Genomic DNA, 21,495 nt, shown 5'->3' on the forward strand with positions numbered 1-21,495 from the left:
CTAACTTTCTGTCCATGATGGAATAGCAATCATGGTCAGAATAGCACCAGTTGCACAGCTCCCAGTGTACACAGGACGATGTCTTATGGCACACTGGCTTATGAAGGTTGGTGCTTCTTGTGACTGTGTGTGCAGCCTTGTGCTGCCAGTTGTTGGCGTGTTACAAAAATAGTCTTGACTTTTTTTGATACCACCTCCCACATGGAAAAAAAATATTTTTGAATTAAATTTTAAAAATATTCTTCCCAAATATATTGACATATATTTGAAATGCTACAATTTTAGCCATATTCAATATATTTCAATTTAAAAAAAAAATATATATATATATATATATATATATATATATATATATATATATATATATTGCATGTTGAAAAATGTATTTGAAAAATATTCTTCCCAAAAATATTGACATATACTTGAAATGCTAACATTTTGGCCATATTTTAATATATTTCAATAAATAAATGTATATATATTAAAAATACATTTCAAATATACTGTATGTCTTTATGAATACAAATCTACATTTTTGGAATGCATTTACAAATGTATGTAAAAACATATGTTAAAAAAAATCTGAAAAATCTGCAGCTACAAGTATCAACCCAGTATATTTTTTTGGGGGGATGGGCTTTAATGTAAAAGTGATCCTAGTGGCTAACTAGCCACCGCATCTCTTTTACAGGAGGTGAAAGGTGTCCGGTTCTGCCGGCTGACCATAGAGATGAAGGATGACTCGAACATCCCCAATCATGTCTACGGTCCCTGTATTACGTATCCCCCCCTTATGTATTATACATGGAGATCATACCCCCCCTTATGTATTATACATGGAGATCCTATCCCCTCTTATGTATTATACATGGAGATCATATCCCCCCTTATGTATTATACATGGAGATCATATCCCCCCTTATGTAATATACATGGAGATCATATCCCCCCTTATGTAATATACATGGAGATCATATCCCCCTTATGTATTATACATGGTGATCATATCCCCCCTTATGTATTATACATGGAGATCATATCCCCCCTTATGTATTATACATGGAGATCATATCCCCCCTTATGTATTATACATGGAGATCATATCCCCCCTTATGTATTATACATGGAGATCATATCCCCCTTATGTATTATACATGGAGATCATATCCCCCCTTATGTATTATACGTGGAGATCATATCCCCCCCTTATGTATTATACATGGTGATCATATCCCCCTCTTATGTATTATACATGGTGATCATATCCCCCCTTATGTATTATACATGGAGATCATATCCCCCCTTATGTATTATACATGGAGATCACATCCCCCCTTATGTATTATACATGGAGATCATATCCCCCCTTATGTATTATACATGGAGATCATATCCCCCTTATGTAATATGCTCACTTTAGCACCCTCAGCTTGGCATTGCATGCCATTATTAAGCTTGTGATCTACCAGAACCCCCAGATCCTTCTCCACCATTGACCCCCCCCCCAGATCCTTCTCCACCATTGACCCCTCCAGATCCTTCTCCACCATTGACTCTCCAGATCCTTCTCCACCACTGACCCCCCAGATCCTTCTCCACCATTGACTCTCCAGATCCTTCTCCACCACTGACCCCTCCAGATCCTTCTCCACCATTGACCCCTCCAGATCCTTCTCCACCATTGACTCCCCCCCCCCCAAGATCCTTCTCCACCATTGAACCCTCCAGATCCTTCTCCACCATTGACTCCTTCAGATCCTTCTCCACCATTGACCCCCCCCCCCCAGATCCTTCTCCACCATTGACCCCCCCAGATCCTTCTCCAACATTGACTCTCCAGATCCTTCTCCACCATTGACCCCCCCAGATCCTTCTCCACTATTGACCCCCCAGATCCTTCTCCACCATTGACCCCCTAGATCCTTCTCCACCACTGACCCCCCCAGATCCTTCTCCACCATTGACCCCCCAGATCCTTCTCCACCATTGACCCCCCAGATCCTTCTCCACCATTGACTACCCCAGATCCTTCTCCACCATTGACCCCCCCAGTTGTACACACCATAGTATGTATAATGCATGCATATTCTTAACCCCCAAGTGCAGAACCTTACTATTATCAACATTAAACCTCATTGGCCCCATTGGCCCCCAATTACACAGAGCATTGAGGTCGGCTTGTAAGTTGGAGACATCCTGTAAGGACGTTATTCCACGGCACACCATGGCCCCACCGAACAACCGTACATTTTTTCTCTCCATCAGCCCATCCCCCACAATTATTACCTTTTGAATCTCTTGATCCTCCCTCTTAGATTGCAACCCCTAACGAGCGGGGGCCCTCTGACTCCTCCTGTATCAATCTGTCCTTGTACTGTGTGCCCAAGGTGCGGTGTAAACCGTTGGCGCTACATAAATCCCGTATAATAACAATGACTTACCGCAAAACGTGGCACTTCTCCACGGCAAGACGTTGACACGAGCGGATTGGCAAGCCAGGACATAGCTGTGGATTATATTACAGAGCAGCTCCTTCCGTTTTTCCTCAGATTCAATGTCGCACAGATCTTTTTTACAATTACTGAAATACTCGTCCGGTTTAATCCGGTCGTAGCAGGCACTCAAGGGCCCATCGGGTTTAATCAAGAAGCCGCAATACGCTTCCGTTGCCAAAAGCGCTTTCATTGCCGAGCTGCACGGCCGGCAAATGTTAAAATAGCTGGTACAGTTAATACTGATTTCCCAGAAGAACGGGGAAATGTTCCATTGTTGCCCGGAGTTGGAGTTGTCTGTAGACAGTTGGACGTCGTCGCTTGGATTGCCATTAAAATTTCCACATAAACCCTCCACTTGACCTTGGTAAGCGGGCGAAATGGAAATCATGATGTTGTAGCTGAGATCGAAGCTCAGTTTGATGCCGGCATCGGTTGAGATGACGGATTTCGTGCCGTGGCTGAAGGCCTCTACCTTTTCTTCCTTGAATGGAAGATTGTTAAGCATGCCATTGACCTACGAGAAGGAAAGAGGAAGTCAATTTATATATATTAGTCTGTAAAATGTAGATTAACCCCCGGATCGTCCCGGCTTGAAGAGGAGTTCCTGCGCCGAGAGGTGGGCGGGACAGGGCGTGGCTTAGTGTCATGTGGCCGCCGTTACGTCACGGCCGGTCACTTGATCGGGAATGGTCCCGATCGAAAGAGCGGACTGGGACCTTTCCGTGAGTACCTCACATGTGTGCTGGGAGCGCGTAGGGCGCGCGCTCTCAGCACATATGTTTTTTGTTACATGAACGCAAATGTGCAGCCGCTCGGCGTCTAGGCGTGAAGGGGTTAAAGTGATTCTAATGGCTTTTTTTTTAACCCCTTTGCACCGGCGCCTCCCGGCCCTTTAAGGGTTTCAGAAGCCGGAAGGCAGGGCGGAGTTTAGGGTCATGCGACTGCAGTGACACGCCGTCACGGCGGTCACATGATCAGGAAAGATCCCAATCGAAAGAGCAGATTGGGACCTTTCCGTGAGTACCGGATATGTGTGCTGGGAGCGCGCAGGGCGCGCTCTCTCAGCACATGTCTTTTTTTAATAGAATGCAAATATGCGGCTGCTCGGCGTCTAGGCCCAGACGCCGGGAGGCCACACATTTGCGTGCGGCTGGCGTGAAGAGGTTAAAGTGATTCTAATGGCTTTTTTTTAACCCCTTTGCACCGGCGCCTCCTGGCCCTTTAAGGGTTTCAGAAGCCGGGAGGCAGTGTGGGGTTTAGGGTCATGTGACACGGTCACGTCACGGCGGTCACATGATCGGGAAAGATCCCGATCGAAAGCGCAGATTGGGACCTTTCCGTGAGTGACCTTTCCGTAAAGTATGCAGGGCGCGCGCTCTCAGCACATGTCTTTTTTTCAATAGAACGCAAATATGCGGCTGCTCGGCGTCTAGGCCCAGACGCAGGGAGGTCGCACATTTGCGTTCGGCTGGCGTGAAGAGGTTAAATAACAAACATGTCTATACTGTATGTTGAAATGCGTTTTTATTATAAAATATATGAAAAATATTTAAAAAAAAATACTTTTCATATATTTTGTAATATATAAAAAACGCATTTCAACATGTCGATTAAAGTGATTCTAAAGGCTTTTTTTTTTTTTTTTTTTTTTTTAAATGACAAACATGTCTATACTTACCTGATGACCCACGCGGAGGAAAAATAAATTTGAAATATATTTTAAAAATATTCTTCCCAAATATATTGACATATATTTGAAATGCTACAATTTTGGCCGTATTCAATACTTTTCAAAATATATTTCAATTAAAAAAAATAAATATATATATAGCTAGATATATAGATATATATATATATTCTGTATGTTGAAATGATTTTTAAATACTTTTAATATATACTTTTTAAAATACATCTTCAAATATACTGTATGTCTTTAAAAATACAATTAATCTACATTTTTGGAATGCATTTACAGATATATGTTAAAATGTCTTTAATAATTTTGTCCTGATGACCTCACCTGGTATACACCATCTTACATTATATACTATATTTCCAAAAGTATTGGGCCGCCGGCCTTTCCACACACATGACCTTTAATGGCCCCCCAGTCTTAGTCCGTAGGGTTCAATATTGAGTTGGCCCCGCCCTTTCCACACACATGACCTTTAATGGCCCCCCAGTCTTAGTCCGTAGGGTTCAATATTGAGTTGGCCCCGCCCTTTCCACACACATGACCTTTAATGGCCCCCCAGTCTTACTCCGTAGGGTTCAATATTGAGTTGGCCCCGCCCTTTCCACGCACATGACCTTTAATGGCCCCCCAGTCTTAGTCCGTAGGGTTCAATATTGAGTTGGCCCCGCCCTTTCCACACACATGACCTTTAATGGCCCCCCAGTCTTAGTCCGTAGGGTTCAATATTGAGTTGGCCCCGCCCTTTGCAGCTATAACAGCTTCAACTCTTCTGGGAAGGCCGTCCACAAGGTTTAGGAGGGTGTCTATGGGAAGGTTGGACCATTCTTCCGGAAGCACATTTGTCAGGTCAGGCACTGATGTCGGGGGAGGAGGCCTGGCTTGCAGTCTCCGCTCTAAATTATCCCAAAGGTGTTCTACGGGGTTGAGGTCAGGACTCTGTGCAGGACAGTCAAGTTCCTCCACCCCAAACTGGCTCCTCCATGTCTTTATGGACCTTGCTTTGTGCACTGGTGCGCAGTCATGTTGGAACAGGAAGGGGCCATCCCCAAACTCTTCCCACAAAGTTGGGAGCATGAAATTATCCAAAATGTCGTCTTAAGAGTTCCCTTCACTGGAACTAGGGGGCCAAGCCCAACCCCTGATAAACACCCCCACACCATAATCCCCCCTCCGCAAACTTTACACTTTGCACAATGCAGTCAGGCAAGTACCGTTCTCCTGGCAACCGCCAAACCCAGACATGTCTATTAAAATGCCAGAGAAGCGTGATTGGTCACTCCAGAGAACACGTCTCCAGTGCTCTAGAGTCCAGTGGTGGCGTGCTTTACACCACGGCATCCGACACACTTGGTGATGTAAGGCTTGGATGCAGCTGCTCGGCCACGGAAACCCATTCCATGAAGCTCTCTACGCACTGTTGTTGGGCTCATCTGAAGGCCACACCAAGTTTGGAGGTCTTTAGCTATTGACTCTGCAGACAGTTGGCGACTTCTGCGCACTGTGCGCTTCAGCATGCGCTGACCCCGCCCTGTCATGTGACGTGGCCTACCACTTGGTGGCTGAGTGGCTGTTGTTCCCAGTGGCTTCCACTTTGTTATAATCCCACTAACAGTTGAGCGTGGAATATTTAGTAGCTAGGAAATGTCACGGATGGACTTATTGCCCAGGTGGCCACCTATCACGGGACCACGCTTGGAGTCACTGAGCTCCTGAGAGCGACCCATTCTTTCACCAATGTTTGTAGAAGCAGTCTGCATGCCTAGGGGCTTGATTGTATACACCTGTGTCCATGGAGGGGATTGGGACACCTGAGTCACATGATTGGGAGGGGATTGGAACACCTGAATCACATGATATGGGGGGGAGTGGAACACCTGAATCACATGATATGGAGGGGATTGGAGCACCTGAATCACATGATATGGAGGGGATTGGAGTACCTGAACCCAATGATTGGGAGGGGATTGGAACACCTGAACCCAATGATTGGGAGGGGATTGGAACACCTGAACCCAATGATTGGGAGGGGATTGGAACACCTGAACCCAATGATTGGGAGGGGATTGGAACACCTGAACCCAATGATTGGGAGGGGATTGGAACACCTGAACCCAATGATTGGGAGGGCGGGGACAATACTTTTGGCAATATAGTGTATATTGTATCCTAAGGTATGGGTGAAGGGAGTCTTCCATTCCACAGAGGAGGGGGGGGAAGAGTTAAGGATGGCATCCGGTTTCTGCTACCGTCTTGTTTTTTTTTTATTTTTTTTTGTACTGTTGCTGTTCTACCATATACTTTTAAAATTACACAAAACTCATAAAAACAGAATTAAAAAGGAAACTCTAAGTCATTTTCTAGCCAATAAAAGTGCATATTTTTACATGTAAGCAAAAAGTATCAGAATCGGCCCGTTCTATTAATAGGATTTGTAAAACGACTTACTATAATGACGCCTTCTCTGTTGTGTTGTAATATAAAAACGAATCCATATATTTCCAGGGCCACAGACTTGGTGAGTGCCATGCATTCCTCTCCCGATCTTTCATTGTTGAGATATACAGCAAAAGGCACCAAGCGGGGATTCGATACGTTAGACGCGCTGAGAATATAGGCGCAGTTGCCCCCAAAGTCGTAGGTTACGCCATCGAAAGTCTTATAATGTGAGTTTCCAAATATGTAACATATGCCTGGCTCTTTCTTCGGCACACAACCTGGACGTCCTTTAACAATGGCGCATTCTTCATTTTCATTACAGGAAAATGCTTCGCATGCTAAATTTTCGGGAGCTGAACATGTGCAGGTTTTGTCACATCCCTCGGTGATGAAGGTGTCTCCCAGCTTGTAATACCGATCTTGGAAACTGCAGCCGCACTTGTCTGGAGTAACGCAATCTTCGCCGCTGAGGATATAGCCGTCATCGCAAACGCAACCCTTGGCGCATTTAGTGCTGCATCCCAATGGGGGGGAAAATGATTGACAAGTTGGTTGACAACCAGATGCGCAAACCCCGTAGTGGCTGTTTGGTGGACATGGGACAGCTACGAATGACAAAGCAGAATAATTCAACTGTCCACAAACATTTTGTCAAAATTTTCGTAACAAAAGGAATCTCGCATGTCTAATTAAAACATGTATTTTTTGTTTTCATGGTAACATACCATCTGCACATGTCTGACAGTACTTAACCACTTCCAGTCCGGACACTTTCACCTCCTTCCAGTCTGGACACTTCCGCCCCCCCTTCCTGTCCGGACACTTTCCCCCTCCCTTCCGGTCCGGACACTTTCTCCCCCTTCCAGTCCGGACACTTTCTCCCCCTTCCAGTCTGGACACTTTCACCCCCTTCCAGTCCGGACACTTTCACCCCCTTCCAGTCCAGGCACTTTCCCCCCCTTCCAGTTCGGGCACTTTCCCCCCCTTCCAGTCCGGGCACTTTCCCCCCCTTCCAGTTCGGGCACTTTCCCCCCCTTCCAGTCCGGACACTTTTACCCCCTTCCAGTCCAGACACTTCCCCCCCCCCCTTCCAGTCTGGACACTTTCACCCCCTTCCTGTCCGGACACTTTCCCCCCCTTCCAGTCCGGACACTTTCCCCCCCCCCCTTCCAGTCCGGACACTTTCCCCCACTTCCAGTCCGGACGCTTTCACCCCCTTCCAGTCCGGACACTTTCCCCCTCCCTTCCAGTCCGGACACTTTCTCCCACTTCCAGTCTGGACACTTTCACCCCCTTCCAGTCCGGACACTTTTACCCCCTTCCAGTCCGGACACTTCCCCCCCCTTCCAGTCTGGACACTTTCACCCCCTTCCTGTCCGGACACTTTCCCCCCCTTCCAGTCCGGACACTTCCCCCCCCCTTCCAGTCCGGACACTTTCCCCCACTTCCAGTCCGGACGCTTTCACCCCCTTCCAGTCCGGACACTTTCCCCCTCCCTTCCAGTCACTTTCTCCCCCTTCCTGTCCAGACACTTTCTCCCCTTCCAGTCCGGACACACTTTCCCCCCTTTCCAGTCTGGACACTTTCCCCCCCTTCCAGTCTGGACACTTTCACCCCCTTCCAGTCCGGACACTTTCTCCCCTTCCAGTCCGGACACACTTTCCCCCCTTTCCAGTCTGGACACTTTCCCCCCCTTCCAGTCTGGACACTTTTTCCCCCTTCCAGTCCGGACACTTTCTCCCCTTCCAGTCCAGACACACTTTCCCCCCTTTCCAGTCTGGACACTTTCCCCCCCTTCCAGTCTGGACACTTTCACCCCCTTCCAGTCCGGACACTTTCACCCCCTTCCCGTCCGGGCACTTTCCCCCCCTTCCAGTCCGGACACTTTCCCCCCCTTCCAGTCCGGACACTTTCCCCGCTTCCAGTCCGGACACTTTTACCCCCTTCCAGTCCAGACACTTTTACCCCCTTCCAGTCTGGACACTTTCACCCCCTTCCTGTCCGGACACTTTCCCCCCCTTCCAGTCCGGACACTTTCCCCCTCTTCCAGTCCAGACACTTTTCCCCCTTCCAGTCCAGACACTTTCCCCCCCTTCCAGTCCGGACACTTTCCCCCTCTTCCAGTCCAGACACTTTTCCCCCTTCCAGTCCAGGCACTTTCCCCCCCTTCCAGTTCGGACACTTCCCCCCCTTCCAGTCCCGACGCTTCCCCCCCCCCTTCCAGTCCGGACACTTTCCCCCCCTTCCAGTCCGGACACTTTCACCCCCTTCCTGTCCAGGCCAATTTTCAGCTTTCAGTGCTATCACACTTGAATGACAATTGCGCGGTCATGCAACACTGTACCCCTATGAATTTTGTAGCATTTTCTTGAGACAGATAAAACTTTATTTTGGTGGTATTTATTCACCACTGGGGTTCTTATTTTTTTTGCTATGTAAATTAAAAAGTCCAAAAATTTTGAAAAAAAGTGTTTTTGTTATAAAATTTTGCAAGTAAATAGTATTTCATCATAAATCTTGCCCAAAATGTATTCCGTTATATTTTTAGTAAAAAAAAAAAAAATATCCCAAATTGGTTTAAAACCAAAAATTATAATTGTTAAACTTTTTTTTATATATATATTTTTTTTTTATATTATTTTTTTTTTTTACATACTGTCACCCTAGCAGTACAGTATCACCATGGTGACACTGTACTACTTGTGGGGGATGATCAAGATTTTTTTTTTTTACACTGATTGCTTTTACACCCATAAAGGCTGTAAAAGCAATCATTTCTCCTTCTCTCTGACTGCATTCTTGCAGCCATTGAGAAATACTGAGTGAGCTGTGATTGGTCACAGCTTGTCACATGGTAAAAGGCTGTTGTGAATAGCCCTGTACCATGTGATCTCTGTGACCTCTGTGATCATTCACAGATTTCACATGTAGTAAGCAATGATGTCACAAGTGACATCTTGCTTACTACTCTTCATGTGATCACTAATTGGCCAATCAGTGATCACATGATCAGGACCTCGTACAGAGGTCCCGTCCGATGATCGGTGTTCCACTGTGTCCGGAGGACGCAGCGGGCACCGGATCGCAATACTGCTCGCTCCCAGGGACAAGCAGGATGTGGGGAGGCCATTTATAAACGGTCATCTGACCCTGCAGTGCCACCGTCCAGCCGTTTATATACAACGGCCGGATGGGAGGTGATTAAATACTGTGATGACGTCACAAGGGGGCTCCCTTGTGACATCATCATGCTCTGTGATTGGCCAAAGCATTGCACCTGACCTGTGGTCAGGGCCATTGCTTTGGCCAATCACGATGTGAGAGTTCGGTGGGCGAACAGCCTGCCAGACGCCCTTACCATTCATGTGTTTGCCGAACACGCAACTGACGTTCAACTCGAACATCTAGCCCCTTTCTAATGATAAGGAATATGGGATCAGATTTCCACGGCACAATTTAGAAAATGCCACATGAATGAAGTGAATGAAAGAAGCACCGGTCTCTTTAAACATGTAGAACATTTTACTGTAACATTCACCCGCCACGTTTCGGGGATCTGCTTCCCCTTCTTCGGGATTGATTGAGATTTGTAAAGAAAAAGTGAGGGAGAAGAAGATACTAGACATCTTGTCTACTCACGACAAAACAAGTCACTCCTCCATGGTTCGATGATTGCACCATATGCTTGGCACATAGTGGCATAAGTCGTTATGACTTGGCATATGGCATCAAGCCTCCCACGGTAGAAGCAAGCATCATATACGCAATCCTTAAACGGGTTCTCAGGGTTAATTTTTGCATGGCAGTTCCGGAAAGGTCCCGTTTTGTTCAATAATATGCCACAGCCATCGTTCATATTTCGCTGTTGTATTGTTATGTTTTTAAAATTGGGGCACACTGGAGGAGGAGGATCATTACATTCAGGTGGTTTACGCTCTACTGTCCAGCTCCTTCCAAAAACATCTGCGTTGGTAACAGTCACATTGTCTCGTGTTACAAAATCGTTCTTGGGGTTTCCATCGAAGCCACCACACAGCCCGCCGAGAGCGCCCGCGTATACGCCCGGGACCGTTACTATGAGGTAACCACGCCAGTTGAATACAACCTTCAGACCAAACTTCGTTTCGATAACTGCATCAAAGCCGGCTTTGTGGATGGAGAGGTCTTGCGAGTCCCCAACATAGGGGAAGTTAACAATTATTCCATTTACCTGGAAGAAGAATTATAGAACAATTTTTACTAGATGTATCATTTCTACCGTTACTAATTAAAAATTCAGGCAAAAATTTTGTGAATTGGAGATTTTGGCAAAAGAAAAGACAAAAAGTCCATCTAATTCAACCATTAAAAAAAAAAACCTTAAGACCCAACTTTGTTTCAACAATTACATCAAAGCCGGCATTGTGGATGGAGAGATCTTGCGTGTCCCCAACATAGGGGAAGTTAACAATTATTCCATTTACCTGGAAGAAGAATTATAGAACATTTTTTACTAGATGTATCATTTCTTCTGTTACTAATTAAGAATTTAGGCAAAACTTTTGTGAATCGGAGATTTGAGCATTTTTACTAGACGTGTAATTTCTTCCATTACTGATTAAAATTCAGGCAAAACTTTTGTGAATCGGAGATTTGGGCAAAAAAAGACAAAAAGTCCATCTAATTCAACCATTAAAAAAAAACAAAACCTTAAGACCAAACTTTGTTTCAACAATTACATCAAAGCCGGCTTTGTGGATGGAGAGATCTTGCGTGTTCCCAACATATGGGAAGTTAACAATTATTCCATTTACCTGGAAGAAGGATTATGGAACGTTTTTTACTAGACATCTATTATTTCTTCCGTTACTAATTAAAAATTGAGGCAAAACTTTTGTGAATCAGAGATTTGGGCAATTTTACTGGACCTATCATTTCTTCTGTTACTAATTAAATTTCAGGCAAAACTTTTGTGAATCGGAGATCTGGGTAAAAAAAGGACAAAAAGTCCATCTAATTCAACCATTAAAAAAAAAAACCTGAAGACCAAACTTCGTTCCAACAATTGCATCAAAGCCGGCTTTGTGGATGGAGAGATCTTGCGTGTCCCCAACATAGGGGAAGTTAACAATTATTCCATTTACCTGGAAGAAGAATTATAGAACATATTTTACTAGACATGTATCATTTCTTCCGTTACTAATTAAAATTCAGGCAAAACTTTTGTGAATCAGAGATTTGAGCATTTTTACTAGACGTATCATTTATTCCGTTACTAATTAAAAATTCAGGCAAAAATGTTGTGAATCGGAGATTTGGGCAAAAAAAGACAAAAAGTCCATCTAATTCAACCATTAAAAAAAAAAAAACCTTAAGACCAAACTTTGTTTCAACAATTACATCAAAGCCGGCTTTGTGGATGGAGAGATCTTGCGTGTTCCCAACATATGGGAAGTTAACAATTATTCCATTTACCTGGAAGAAGAATTATAGAATGTTTTTTACTAGACATCTATTATTTCTTCCGTTGCTAATTAAAATTTAGGCAAAACTTTTGTGAATCGGAGATTTGAGCATTTTTACTAGACGTATCATTTCTTCCATTACTAATTAAAAATTGAGGCAAAACTTTTGTGAATCAGAGATTTGGGCATTTTTACTAGACGGATCATTTCTTCCATTACTAATTAAAATTTCAGGCAAAACGTTTGTGAATCGGAGATTTGGGCAATTTTACTGGACCTATCATTTCTTCTGTTACTAATTAAAATTTCAGGCAAAACTTTTGTGAATCGGAGATCTGGGTAAAAAAAAGAAAAAAAGTCCATCTAATTTAACCATTAAAAAAAGAAAAACCTGAAGACCAAACTTCGTTCCAACAATTGCATCAAAGCCGGCTTTGTGGATGGAGAGATCTTGCGTGCTCCCAACATAGGGGAAGTTAACAATTATTCCATTTACCTGGAAGAAGAATTATAGACCATTTTTTACTATACATGTATCATTTCTTCCATTACTAATTAAAATTTCAGGCAAAACTTTTGTGAATCGGAGATCTGGGTAAAAAAAACAGACAAAAAGTCCATCTAATTCAACCATTAAAAAAAAAAACCCCTGAAAAACAAACTTTGTTCCAACAATTACATCAAAGCCGGCTTTGTGGATGGAGAGATCTTGCGTGTTCCCAACATATGGGAAGTTAACAATTATTCCATTTACCTGGAAGAAGAATTATAGAATGTTTTTTACTAGACATCTATTATTTCTTCCGTTGCTAATTAAAATTTAGGCAAAACTTTTGTGAATCGGAGATTTGAGCATTTTTACTAGACGTATCATTTCTTCCATTACTGATTAAAAATTCAGGAAAAAAGTTTGTGAATCGGAGATCTGGGCATTTTTACTAGACGTATCATTTCTTCCGTTACAGAATTAAAATTTCAGGCAAAACTTTTGTGAATCGGAGATCTGGGTAAAAAAAAAAGACAAAAAGTCCATCTAATTCAACCATTAAAAAAAACTTTGTTCCAACAATTGCATCAAAGCTGGCTTTGTGGATGGAGAGATCTTGCGTGCTCCCAACATAGGGGAAGTTAACAATTATTCCATTTACCTGGAAGAAGAATTATAGAACATTTTTTACTAGACAGGTATCATTTCTTCCATTACTAATAAAAAATGTAGGCAAAACTTTTGTGAATGGGAAATTTGGCCAAAAAAAGACAAAAGTCCATCTAATTCAACTATTAAAAAAAAACCCTGAAGACCAAACTTCATTTCGATAATTGCATCAAAGCCGGCTTTGTGGATGGAGAGATCTTGCGTGCTCCCAACATAGGGGAAGTTAACAATTATTCCATTTACCTGGAAGAAGAATTATAGAATGTTTTTTACTAGACATCTATTATTTCTTCCGTTGCTAATTAAAATTTAGGCAAAACTTTTGTGAATCAGAGATTTGAGCATTTTTACTAGACGGATCATTTCTTCCATTACTAATTAAAAATTGAGGCAAAACTTTTGTGAATCAGAGATTTGGGCATTTTTACTAGATGTATCATTTATTCCGTTACTGATTAAAAATTCAGGTAAAACTTTTGTGAATCAGAGATTTGGGCAAAAAAAAGACAAAAGTCCATCTAATTTAACCATTTAAAAAAAAAAACCTTAAGACCAAACTTTGTTTATTGCATCAAAGCCGGCTTTGTGGATGGAGAGATCTTGCGTGCTCCCAACATAGGGGAAGTTAACAATTATTCCATTTACCTGGAAGAAGAATTATAGAACATATTTTACTAGACATGTATCATTTCTTCCGTTACTAATTAAAATTTCAGGCAAAACTTTTGTGAATCGGAGATTTGGGCAATTTTACTGGACCTATCATTTCTTCCGTTACTAATTAAAATTCAGGCAAAACTTTTGTGAATCGGAGATTTGGGCAATTTTACTGGACCTATCATTTCTTCTGTTACTAATTAAAATTCAGGCAACACTTTTGTGAATCGGAGATCTGGGTAAAAAAAGGACAAAAAGTCCATCTAATTCAACCATTAAAAAAAAAAACCTGAAGACCAAACTTCGTTCCAACAATTGCATCAAAGCCGGCTTTGTGGATGGAGAGATCTTGCGTGCTCCCAACATAGGGTAGTTAACAATTATTCCATTTACCTGGGAGAAGAATTATAGAACATTTTTTACTAGACATGTATCATTTCTTCCATTACTAATTAAAAATGTAGGCAAAACTTTTGTGAATGGGAAATTTGGCCAAAAAAAGACATAAGTCCATCTACTTCAACTATTAAAAAAAAACCCTGAAGACCAAACTTAATTTCGATAATTGCATCAAAGCCGGCTTTGTGGATGGAGAGATCTTGCGTGCTCCCAACATAGGGGAAGTTAACAATTATTCCATTTACCTGGGAGAAGAATTATAGAACATTTTTACTAGACGTATTATTTATTCCGTTACTAATTAAAAGTCAGGCAAAACTTTTGTTCATTCAGGAAAGGAAGGGGCTGGTAAATGTGACATATTTACTGGACTCTTCCCCCACTCTCTGTGATGAAGGATCCTATTGTGTGCTTGCAGCTTCCGGTGGGAAGGAGAGGAGGGAAGCCAGCAGCACTGTGGGGGTGGAGGCACAAAGGTGGGCCTGGGCAGCAGGGGGTGCACAGGGAGGGTGATGGGTGCACCGGGGGGCAATTATTGGATCCAATCCTCTGTATGGTTCTCTCTCCAGCAGCTGAAAGTCAGCGGGAGGGAGAGGAGAAGAAAAAAAAAAGAGAGCCACGGGGAGTTCCAGTAATTACCCCTCCTCTATCCGACTCACCCAAAGCCATCTGAAGGGGGAGGAGAAGAAGCCGGCTTTCAGCTGCTGCAGAGAGAGCCATACAGGGGATCGGTTCCAGTAATTGCCCCCCTTGTACTATGCCGATCACCCTCCCTATCCATATCAGATTCCCCCAGCTGCCTGGGCCCCCCTGCTGGACTTGGCCCCATACAGGAGGACTGGTGGTACTCCTTTATCCACGGCCCTGATCTTGATGGATGGAAAGGAGGATTTCCATTGTTTCGTGTAATCTCCAGGAACACGCTTAGGATTTAACCTCTTGGAGACATTCTTACACGACTATGGCTTGTTAAACATGACACTTCCAGATCCTACCTGAACTTTGTCCACGTAGTAGCTGTTTAGGACAACTTCATAGTCGTAGACTTTCACTTTCACCAAATGTACGTAGGAAACGGCTCTGCTCCCTCTGTTTTTATTCTGAATGTACACCTGGAAGTCATTCAGACCGGTTCCCTTCTTCCACAGGCCTGTGAACAGGTAGGTACATGTGCCCTGGAAGCTGTAACAGAGCTTGTCAAAGGTGCGAAAATGAGGGTCTCCGTAAGCCGAACAATGCCCATTGGATAGGGACTGACATTTCTGTATGCCGCGGACCACGGTGCACTTTTCATTTTGCTTACAAGTCTCGTCGAAACAGATGATGGACCTGGTTGCGGCGTCACATTTGCACTTTCTTGTACAGAGTCGGTCATCCCAGAAGGTGTCATTAAGAGCAAGTACACGTCCTTTGTAAACACATCCGCAGTTGGCATTTGGTATGCACTTACCTCCTTGGAGTACATACCCATCCTTGCACTCGCAGGACTCCACGCATGGATCAGGACACAATGGCTTTATGGGGTCGTCATTGCATGTCTTGGGGCAGGCATTTGCGCACAGTTTGTACGCACTATTTTCAGGGCAATGTAAAGCTAAAAATAGAATAATAGAGTATATTTAAACTCAATGACAAAAAAATGTAAAAAAATGTGCATCTTACCAATTCTTAGAAGTGTTGGCTGCATCCGTTTTCTTACTTCGGGCTATTTATTACATTTTCTGCAAGCTCGGCAAAATACTGGTTGATCCTTAGGAAATCCTGCAACCTTTTAACTTCCTGTGCACTGAAGTGAATTTTAAATGTGATCAGCATTTTCAGCGTTCTTCTGCGAATTACATAACCCCTCCCCCCTTTGTGATAGACACAAGGAGATGAGTAGATATTTGTAATCCGAGTCAGGAGAGCATCTTAAGGTATTAAGTACACTATATTGCCAGAAGTATTGGGCCCGCCCTCCCAATCATTGGATTCTGGTGTTCCAATCCCCTCCATATCATGCGATTCTGGTGTTCCAATCCCCTCCATATCATGTGATCCAGGTGTTCCAATCCCCTCCATATCATGTGATCCAGGTGCTCCAATCCCCTCCATATCATGTGATTCAGATGTTCCAATCCCCTCCATATCATGTGATTCAGGTGTTCCAATCCCCTCCATGGACACAGGTGTATACAATCAAGCCCCTAGACATGCAGACGGCTTCTACAAACATTGGTGAAAGAATGGGTCGCTCTCAGGAGCTCAGTGACTCCAAGCGTGGTCCCGTGATAGGTGGCCACCTGTGCAATAAGTCCATCCGTGACATTTCCTGGCTACTAAATATTCCACGCTCAACTGTTAGTTTGATTATAAGTGGAAGCAACTGGGAACAACAGCCACTCAGCCACCAAGTGGTAGGCCACGTCACATGACAGGGCGGGGTCAGCGCATGCTGAAGCGCACAGTGCGCAGAAGTCACCAACTCTCTGCAGAGTCAATAGCTAAAGACCTCCAAACTTGGTGTGACCTTCAGATGAGCCCAACAACAGTGAGCTTCATGGAATGGGTTTCCGTGGCCAATCATGCTTTCCTGTCTGGCAATCCGATGGACGTGTCTGGGTTTGGCGGTTGCCAGGAGAACGGTACTTGCCTGAGTGCATTGTGCCAAGTGTAAAGTTTGGTGGAAGGGGGATTATGGTGTGGGGTTGTTTTTCAGGGGTTGGGCTTGGCCCCCTAGTTCCAGTGAAGGGAATTCTTAAGGCAACATTTTGGACAATTTCATGCTCCCAACTTTGTGGGAAGAGTTTGGGGATGGCCCCTTCTGTTCCAAAATGACTGCGCAACAGTGCACAAAGCAAGGTCCATAAAGACATGGAGGAGCCAGTTTGTGGTGGAGGAACTTGACTGTCCTGCACAGAGTCCTGACCTCAACTCCATAGAACACCTTTGGGATGAATTAGAGTGGAGACTGTGAGCCAGGCCTCCTCCCCCGACATCAGTGCCTGACCTGACAAATGTGCTTCTGGAAGAATGGTCCAACCTTCCCATAGACACCCTCCTAAACCTTGTGGACGGCCTTCCCAGAAGCTGTTATAGCTGCAAAGGGCGGGGCCAACTCAATATTGAACCCTACGGACTAAGACTGGGAGGCCATTAAAGTTCATGTGCGTGGAAAGGGCGGGGCCAACTCAATATTGAACCCTACGGACTAAGACTGGGAGGCCATTAAAGGTCATGTGTGTGGAAAGGCCGGCGGCCCAATACTTTTGGCAATATAGTGTATTTTTCACACTGGTTGCAGCACCTCAATAAAACTGCAGCACACTCTGAAAACATAAATAGAGACGTCAGAGGGCGCCAAACTAAGTGTCAGTATTTACTACACTGAATTTTGCGCCCTCCACTGTTTCTTTTTTTTTCCTGCACATACACCTACTGCTAATCTTTTCCTTTTTTAAAAAAAATTATATTACTAAATATATATAATATAAAAATAATATACAATTAAATATATAAAGAATTATTTTATCAAAGAACCTTTACCAGCTGGCATGAATCATTTCCTGACATTTCAATATTTTCAGTGACAGTACAATGTCAAAAAAAAAATCCCTTGAAAAGGAAATGTAGCAGCTTCAGCCCGGGTTCACGCCAATGCAGTGCGGGAAACGCTGCAAACCCTGTGCATTTCCCGCACCGCATTGAAATTGCATCGCGTTCATGTGATCTTGTCCGGGTGTCAATGATACATTAATGACACCCCAAAACAGATCGCAAAACGCGATGCATGGATGAGAATACCCTTGCGATGCGATTCAGGCGTGGATTTAAAAAAGGGTCCTGCATGTCCAGCACTGCATAGTGTGAACCCGGGCTTAATGACTTTACCTAGGCTGAGATGATGCCACCAGTCCGCTGCAGGCAGGAGGAAGCACCTGCCCTCCAAGCGATCGCTTAGATTCTAGATGGTAACTTTGCAGCAAGTCACAAGGTGAGAAGCTGTAGCAGATAGCTGACTTGTGTTTGCGAGAACAGTCAAGAACTGGTCAGGCACCAGGATTTACATGATTGGGTCATCACTGAGCCGGCATCTCAGTCCAGGAAGTAGATGGTGACCCTGGATGATGCCTGAACATAGGTGGCAGGGTCCTGGACAGGGGCGGACTGAGAGCTCATGGGTCCCCCGGGCAATAGGGGATCGTGGGTCCCCTGTGTCCTTGCCCACACTCATAGCACTCCCCAAAAACCCTATAAAATGTACCAGGGGCATTTCATGGGGCCCACTACTGACCCTGGGCCCTCATGCAGTGCCCGAGTTCTCGAATGGTCAATCCGCCCCTGGTCCTGGAGGGCAAAGTGGATGAAGTCATTGTCAGGGAGAGCAGACAATATGTACCAGAAGCTCCCCAATGTAAATGGCATAAAATGGATGACAAGGAAAGGTGATCTAGTCTCCCAACCTGGTGGCCAATCCAGAAGGGGAGGTGATTGCACAGCTGAGGGGGAGCAGGCGCATGCCGTAGCATCAGTGATGGTGAACTATCCACTGCGTTGGAGAACCGCCAGAAGTGCATCACCGCTGACACCTTCCTGGAGACCGGGAGCGTCCCAAAGTCTCTGTGGCAACGCGTTTCAAGGACCCCCTCTTTTTCAAGCTAAAGCCTTGAAAGACTCGTTTTTTTGGGTCCCCTTTCCTCTACACGACACAGCAGACCGATACAATCCCCCATGCAAATGGATGCTTCCATTTTTCAGGTACAACTGCTTACTACTTATTAGGTTTTCCTTGTTTGCCTCCTTACCAGTTGTGACATAGGATCGGCCAGGGGAGGACTGACCATTTAGAAACTCGGGCACTGCCAGAGGGCCTGGGGTCAGTAGGGGGCCCCAATAGATGCCCCTGGTACCTTTTTCATAGGCTTTTTTGAGTTTGGGCAAGGACACAGGGGCCCCATGATCCCCTATTGCCTGGGAGCCCCATGAGTTGCCAGTCCCCCCCTGGGATCGGCCACACGGTTTCTCCATATCGGAGCCCTTACTCGTCCATTGATGGAGGACTCATGTACTCTCTTACAGGACTTGGGGTGTATTTTTGTTCTTTGGGACTTGTTTACACAATAAAATTGTATCCTTTTTTATGGCTGTCGTCCATTTTACGCCATTTCCATTGGTGATCTCCTGGTACATATTGGGTCTTTGCAACATTACTCTGCATTACTATAGCTATGCAGTTTATATTTGGCTTTTATTTGGATACCTGGAGGTGATTTTGGTGAGCACTGGTTTCACACATATTTATTGCCGGGGGGGGGGGGAGTACCTAGAAGGGTTACATTGACTCATTTCTTTAATAGGGTCCACTTTATTAATTGAAACTCACGGCATGAGGTAAGTCGTCTCCAGTATTCAATCTTGGCTCCCCTCCTCTGGCAGATTGCTACATAGCTGCGCAAGATCTGGCACAACATGTGTCTGGCCCCATTGTTCTGGCATTGATCGCTGACACAATATTCGAAAAAGATTTTTGGATCCACCACATTGTGGCAGCCACTGAAAGGCCCCTTTTCTAACAGGATAATTCCACAATTTTTAACTGTTTTGTATTCCTTCCTCTTGTCCTCGGGACACTTTGTACATTTTCCATGGCAGTCGTGCGAACATTTCGGGTCACTTTCTGGGGTGGCAAAGCTTTTGCCTAAGGCAGTTGCATTCGCTTGGGGAATGATGGTCGGTTGCTGCGTATTTGTACTGCTGGCTGACAGGTAGCTCCCGCACATGCCTTGAACTTTCCCCGAGTATTTTGTCGAGAGCTGGATGATCAGTGCGGTGTTCCAATCATAATACAGATTTAGAAAATCAGTAGCTACGTGCGCAAAAATCCCAGATTGTGTTATGGTGACCTCATTTAAACGTACGGGAAGGCGGCAGCTTTGATAATCCACCTAAAACAAAAGAAATGAAAGAATGTAAATGTGGAGGAATTATAACACCGTGAGCGTGCTCTCGATTTGCTTGGAAGGTGGAAAATGGTTATGGTTTCAGTAATACAAAAAAAAAAGACAAGATACATTATAACTCATAGACTCTCACGGCTTCAACTACCACCTCCCCCTCACTGTTGGGGTCCCTCAAGGCTCTGTCCTCGGGCCCCTTCTCTTCTCCATCTACACCTCCTCCCTTGGCCAACTCATACACTCTCACGGCTTCAACTACCACCTCTATGCCGACGACACACAAATCTATCTCTCAACCCCCCACCTCACCCCCTCGGTCTCCGCCTAAATCACACACCTACTGAGCGACATATCAGACTGGATGTCGCTCCACTTCCTTAAGCTGAACCTCTCCAAAACCGAGTTTCTTGTTTTCCCCCCAGCCCAGACCCCACCCCCCATTGACTTCTCCGTCACACCCAACAACGCCACCATCAAACCCGCCCCGCAGGTCAGAGTACTTGGTGTCATTCTGGACTCCAACCTATCATTCCAGCCCCAAGTCCAATCTTTAACAAACTCGTGCAGACTCCACCTCCGCAACATCACCAAAATCCGCACGTTCCTAACCCCAGAAACCACTAAACAGCTCATCCACTCCCTCATCATATCACGACTCGACTACTGCAACTCCCTCCTCACTGGCCTGCCTCGCCGCTGGCTATCCCCGCTTCAGTCCATCCTGAATACGGCTGCCAGACTCATTCACCTTTCCAACTGCTCCGTTTCCGCCACCCCCCTCTGCCAATCCCTCCACTGGCCTCCACTCAGTGTCCGCTACCCCCCTCTGCCAATCCCTCCACTGGCCGCCACTCAGTGTCCTCCACCCCCCTCTGCCAATCCCTCCACTGGCCTCCACTCAGTGTCCGCTACCCCCCTCTGCCAATCCCTCCACTGGCCTCCACTCAGTGTCCTCCACCCCCCTCTGCCAATCCCTCCACTGGCCTCCATTCAGTGTCCGCCACCCCCCTCTGCCAATCCCTCCACTGGCTTCCAATTGCGCAACGGATCAAGTTCAAAATCCTAACACTGACGTACAAAGCCGTCCACCATACTGCCCCGAACTACATCACTGACCTAATATCCAAGTACCACCCAACACGCACTCTGCTCCTCACAAGACCTCCTTCTCTCTAGTTCCCTGGTCTCCTCCTCCCATGCCCGCCTCCAGGACTTCTCCAGGGTGTCACCCATTCTCTGGAACTCCCTGCCCCAACCCATCAGATTATCACCTACT

General features: G+C 45.1%; 1 protein-coding gene across 1 annotated transcript in view; it reads right to left on the reverse strand.

Annotated features, from left to right (window-relative positions):
- Nucleotides 1-21,495, reverse strand: part of LOC149438476 (IgGFc-binding protein-like) — a 40,181-nt gene continuing 18,686 nt past the window's right edge. Inside the window, exons 3-14 of the mRNA XM_089659814.1 lie at nt 19,646-20,207; nt 15,279-15,877; nt 13,786-13,872; nt 12,751-12,825; nt 12,463-12,567; nt 11,977-12,081; nt 11,646-11,750; nt 10,986-11,090; nt 10,267-10,837; nt 6,637-7,232; nt 2,442-3,009; nt 1-8 (exon numbers count right to left, since the gene is read on the reverse strand). Of these exons, the coding sequence (XP_089515940.1) occupies nt 1-8; nt 2,442-3,009; nt 6,637-7,232; nt 10,267-10,837; nt 10,986-11,090; nt 11,646-11,750; nt 11,977-12,081; nt 12,463-12,567; nt 12,751-12,825; nt 13,786-13,872; nt 15,279-15,877; nt 19,646-20,207 (3,486 nt within the window). The remainder of the gene's footprint in view (nt 9-2,441; nt 3,010-6,636; nt 7,233-10,266; nt 10,838-10,985; nt 11,091-11,645; nt 11,751-11,976; nt 12,082-12,462; nt 12,568-12,750; nt 12,826-13,785; nt 13,873-15,278; nt 15,878-19,645; nt 20,208-21,495) is intronic.

This window comes from Staurois parvus, unplaced genomic scaffold, assembly GCF_062004578.1.
Source record: "Staurois parvus isolate SC_StPar_1 unplaced genomic scaffold, SC_StPar_1.0 ptg001191l, whole genome shotgun sequence".
Taxonomy (NCBI): domain Eukaryota; kingdom Metazoa; phylum Chordata; class Amphibia; order Anura; family Ranidae; genus Staurois; species Staurois parvus.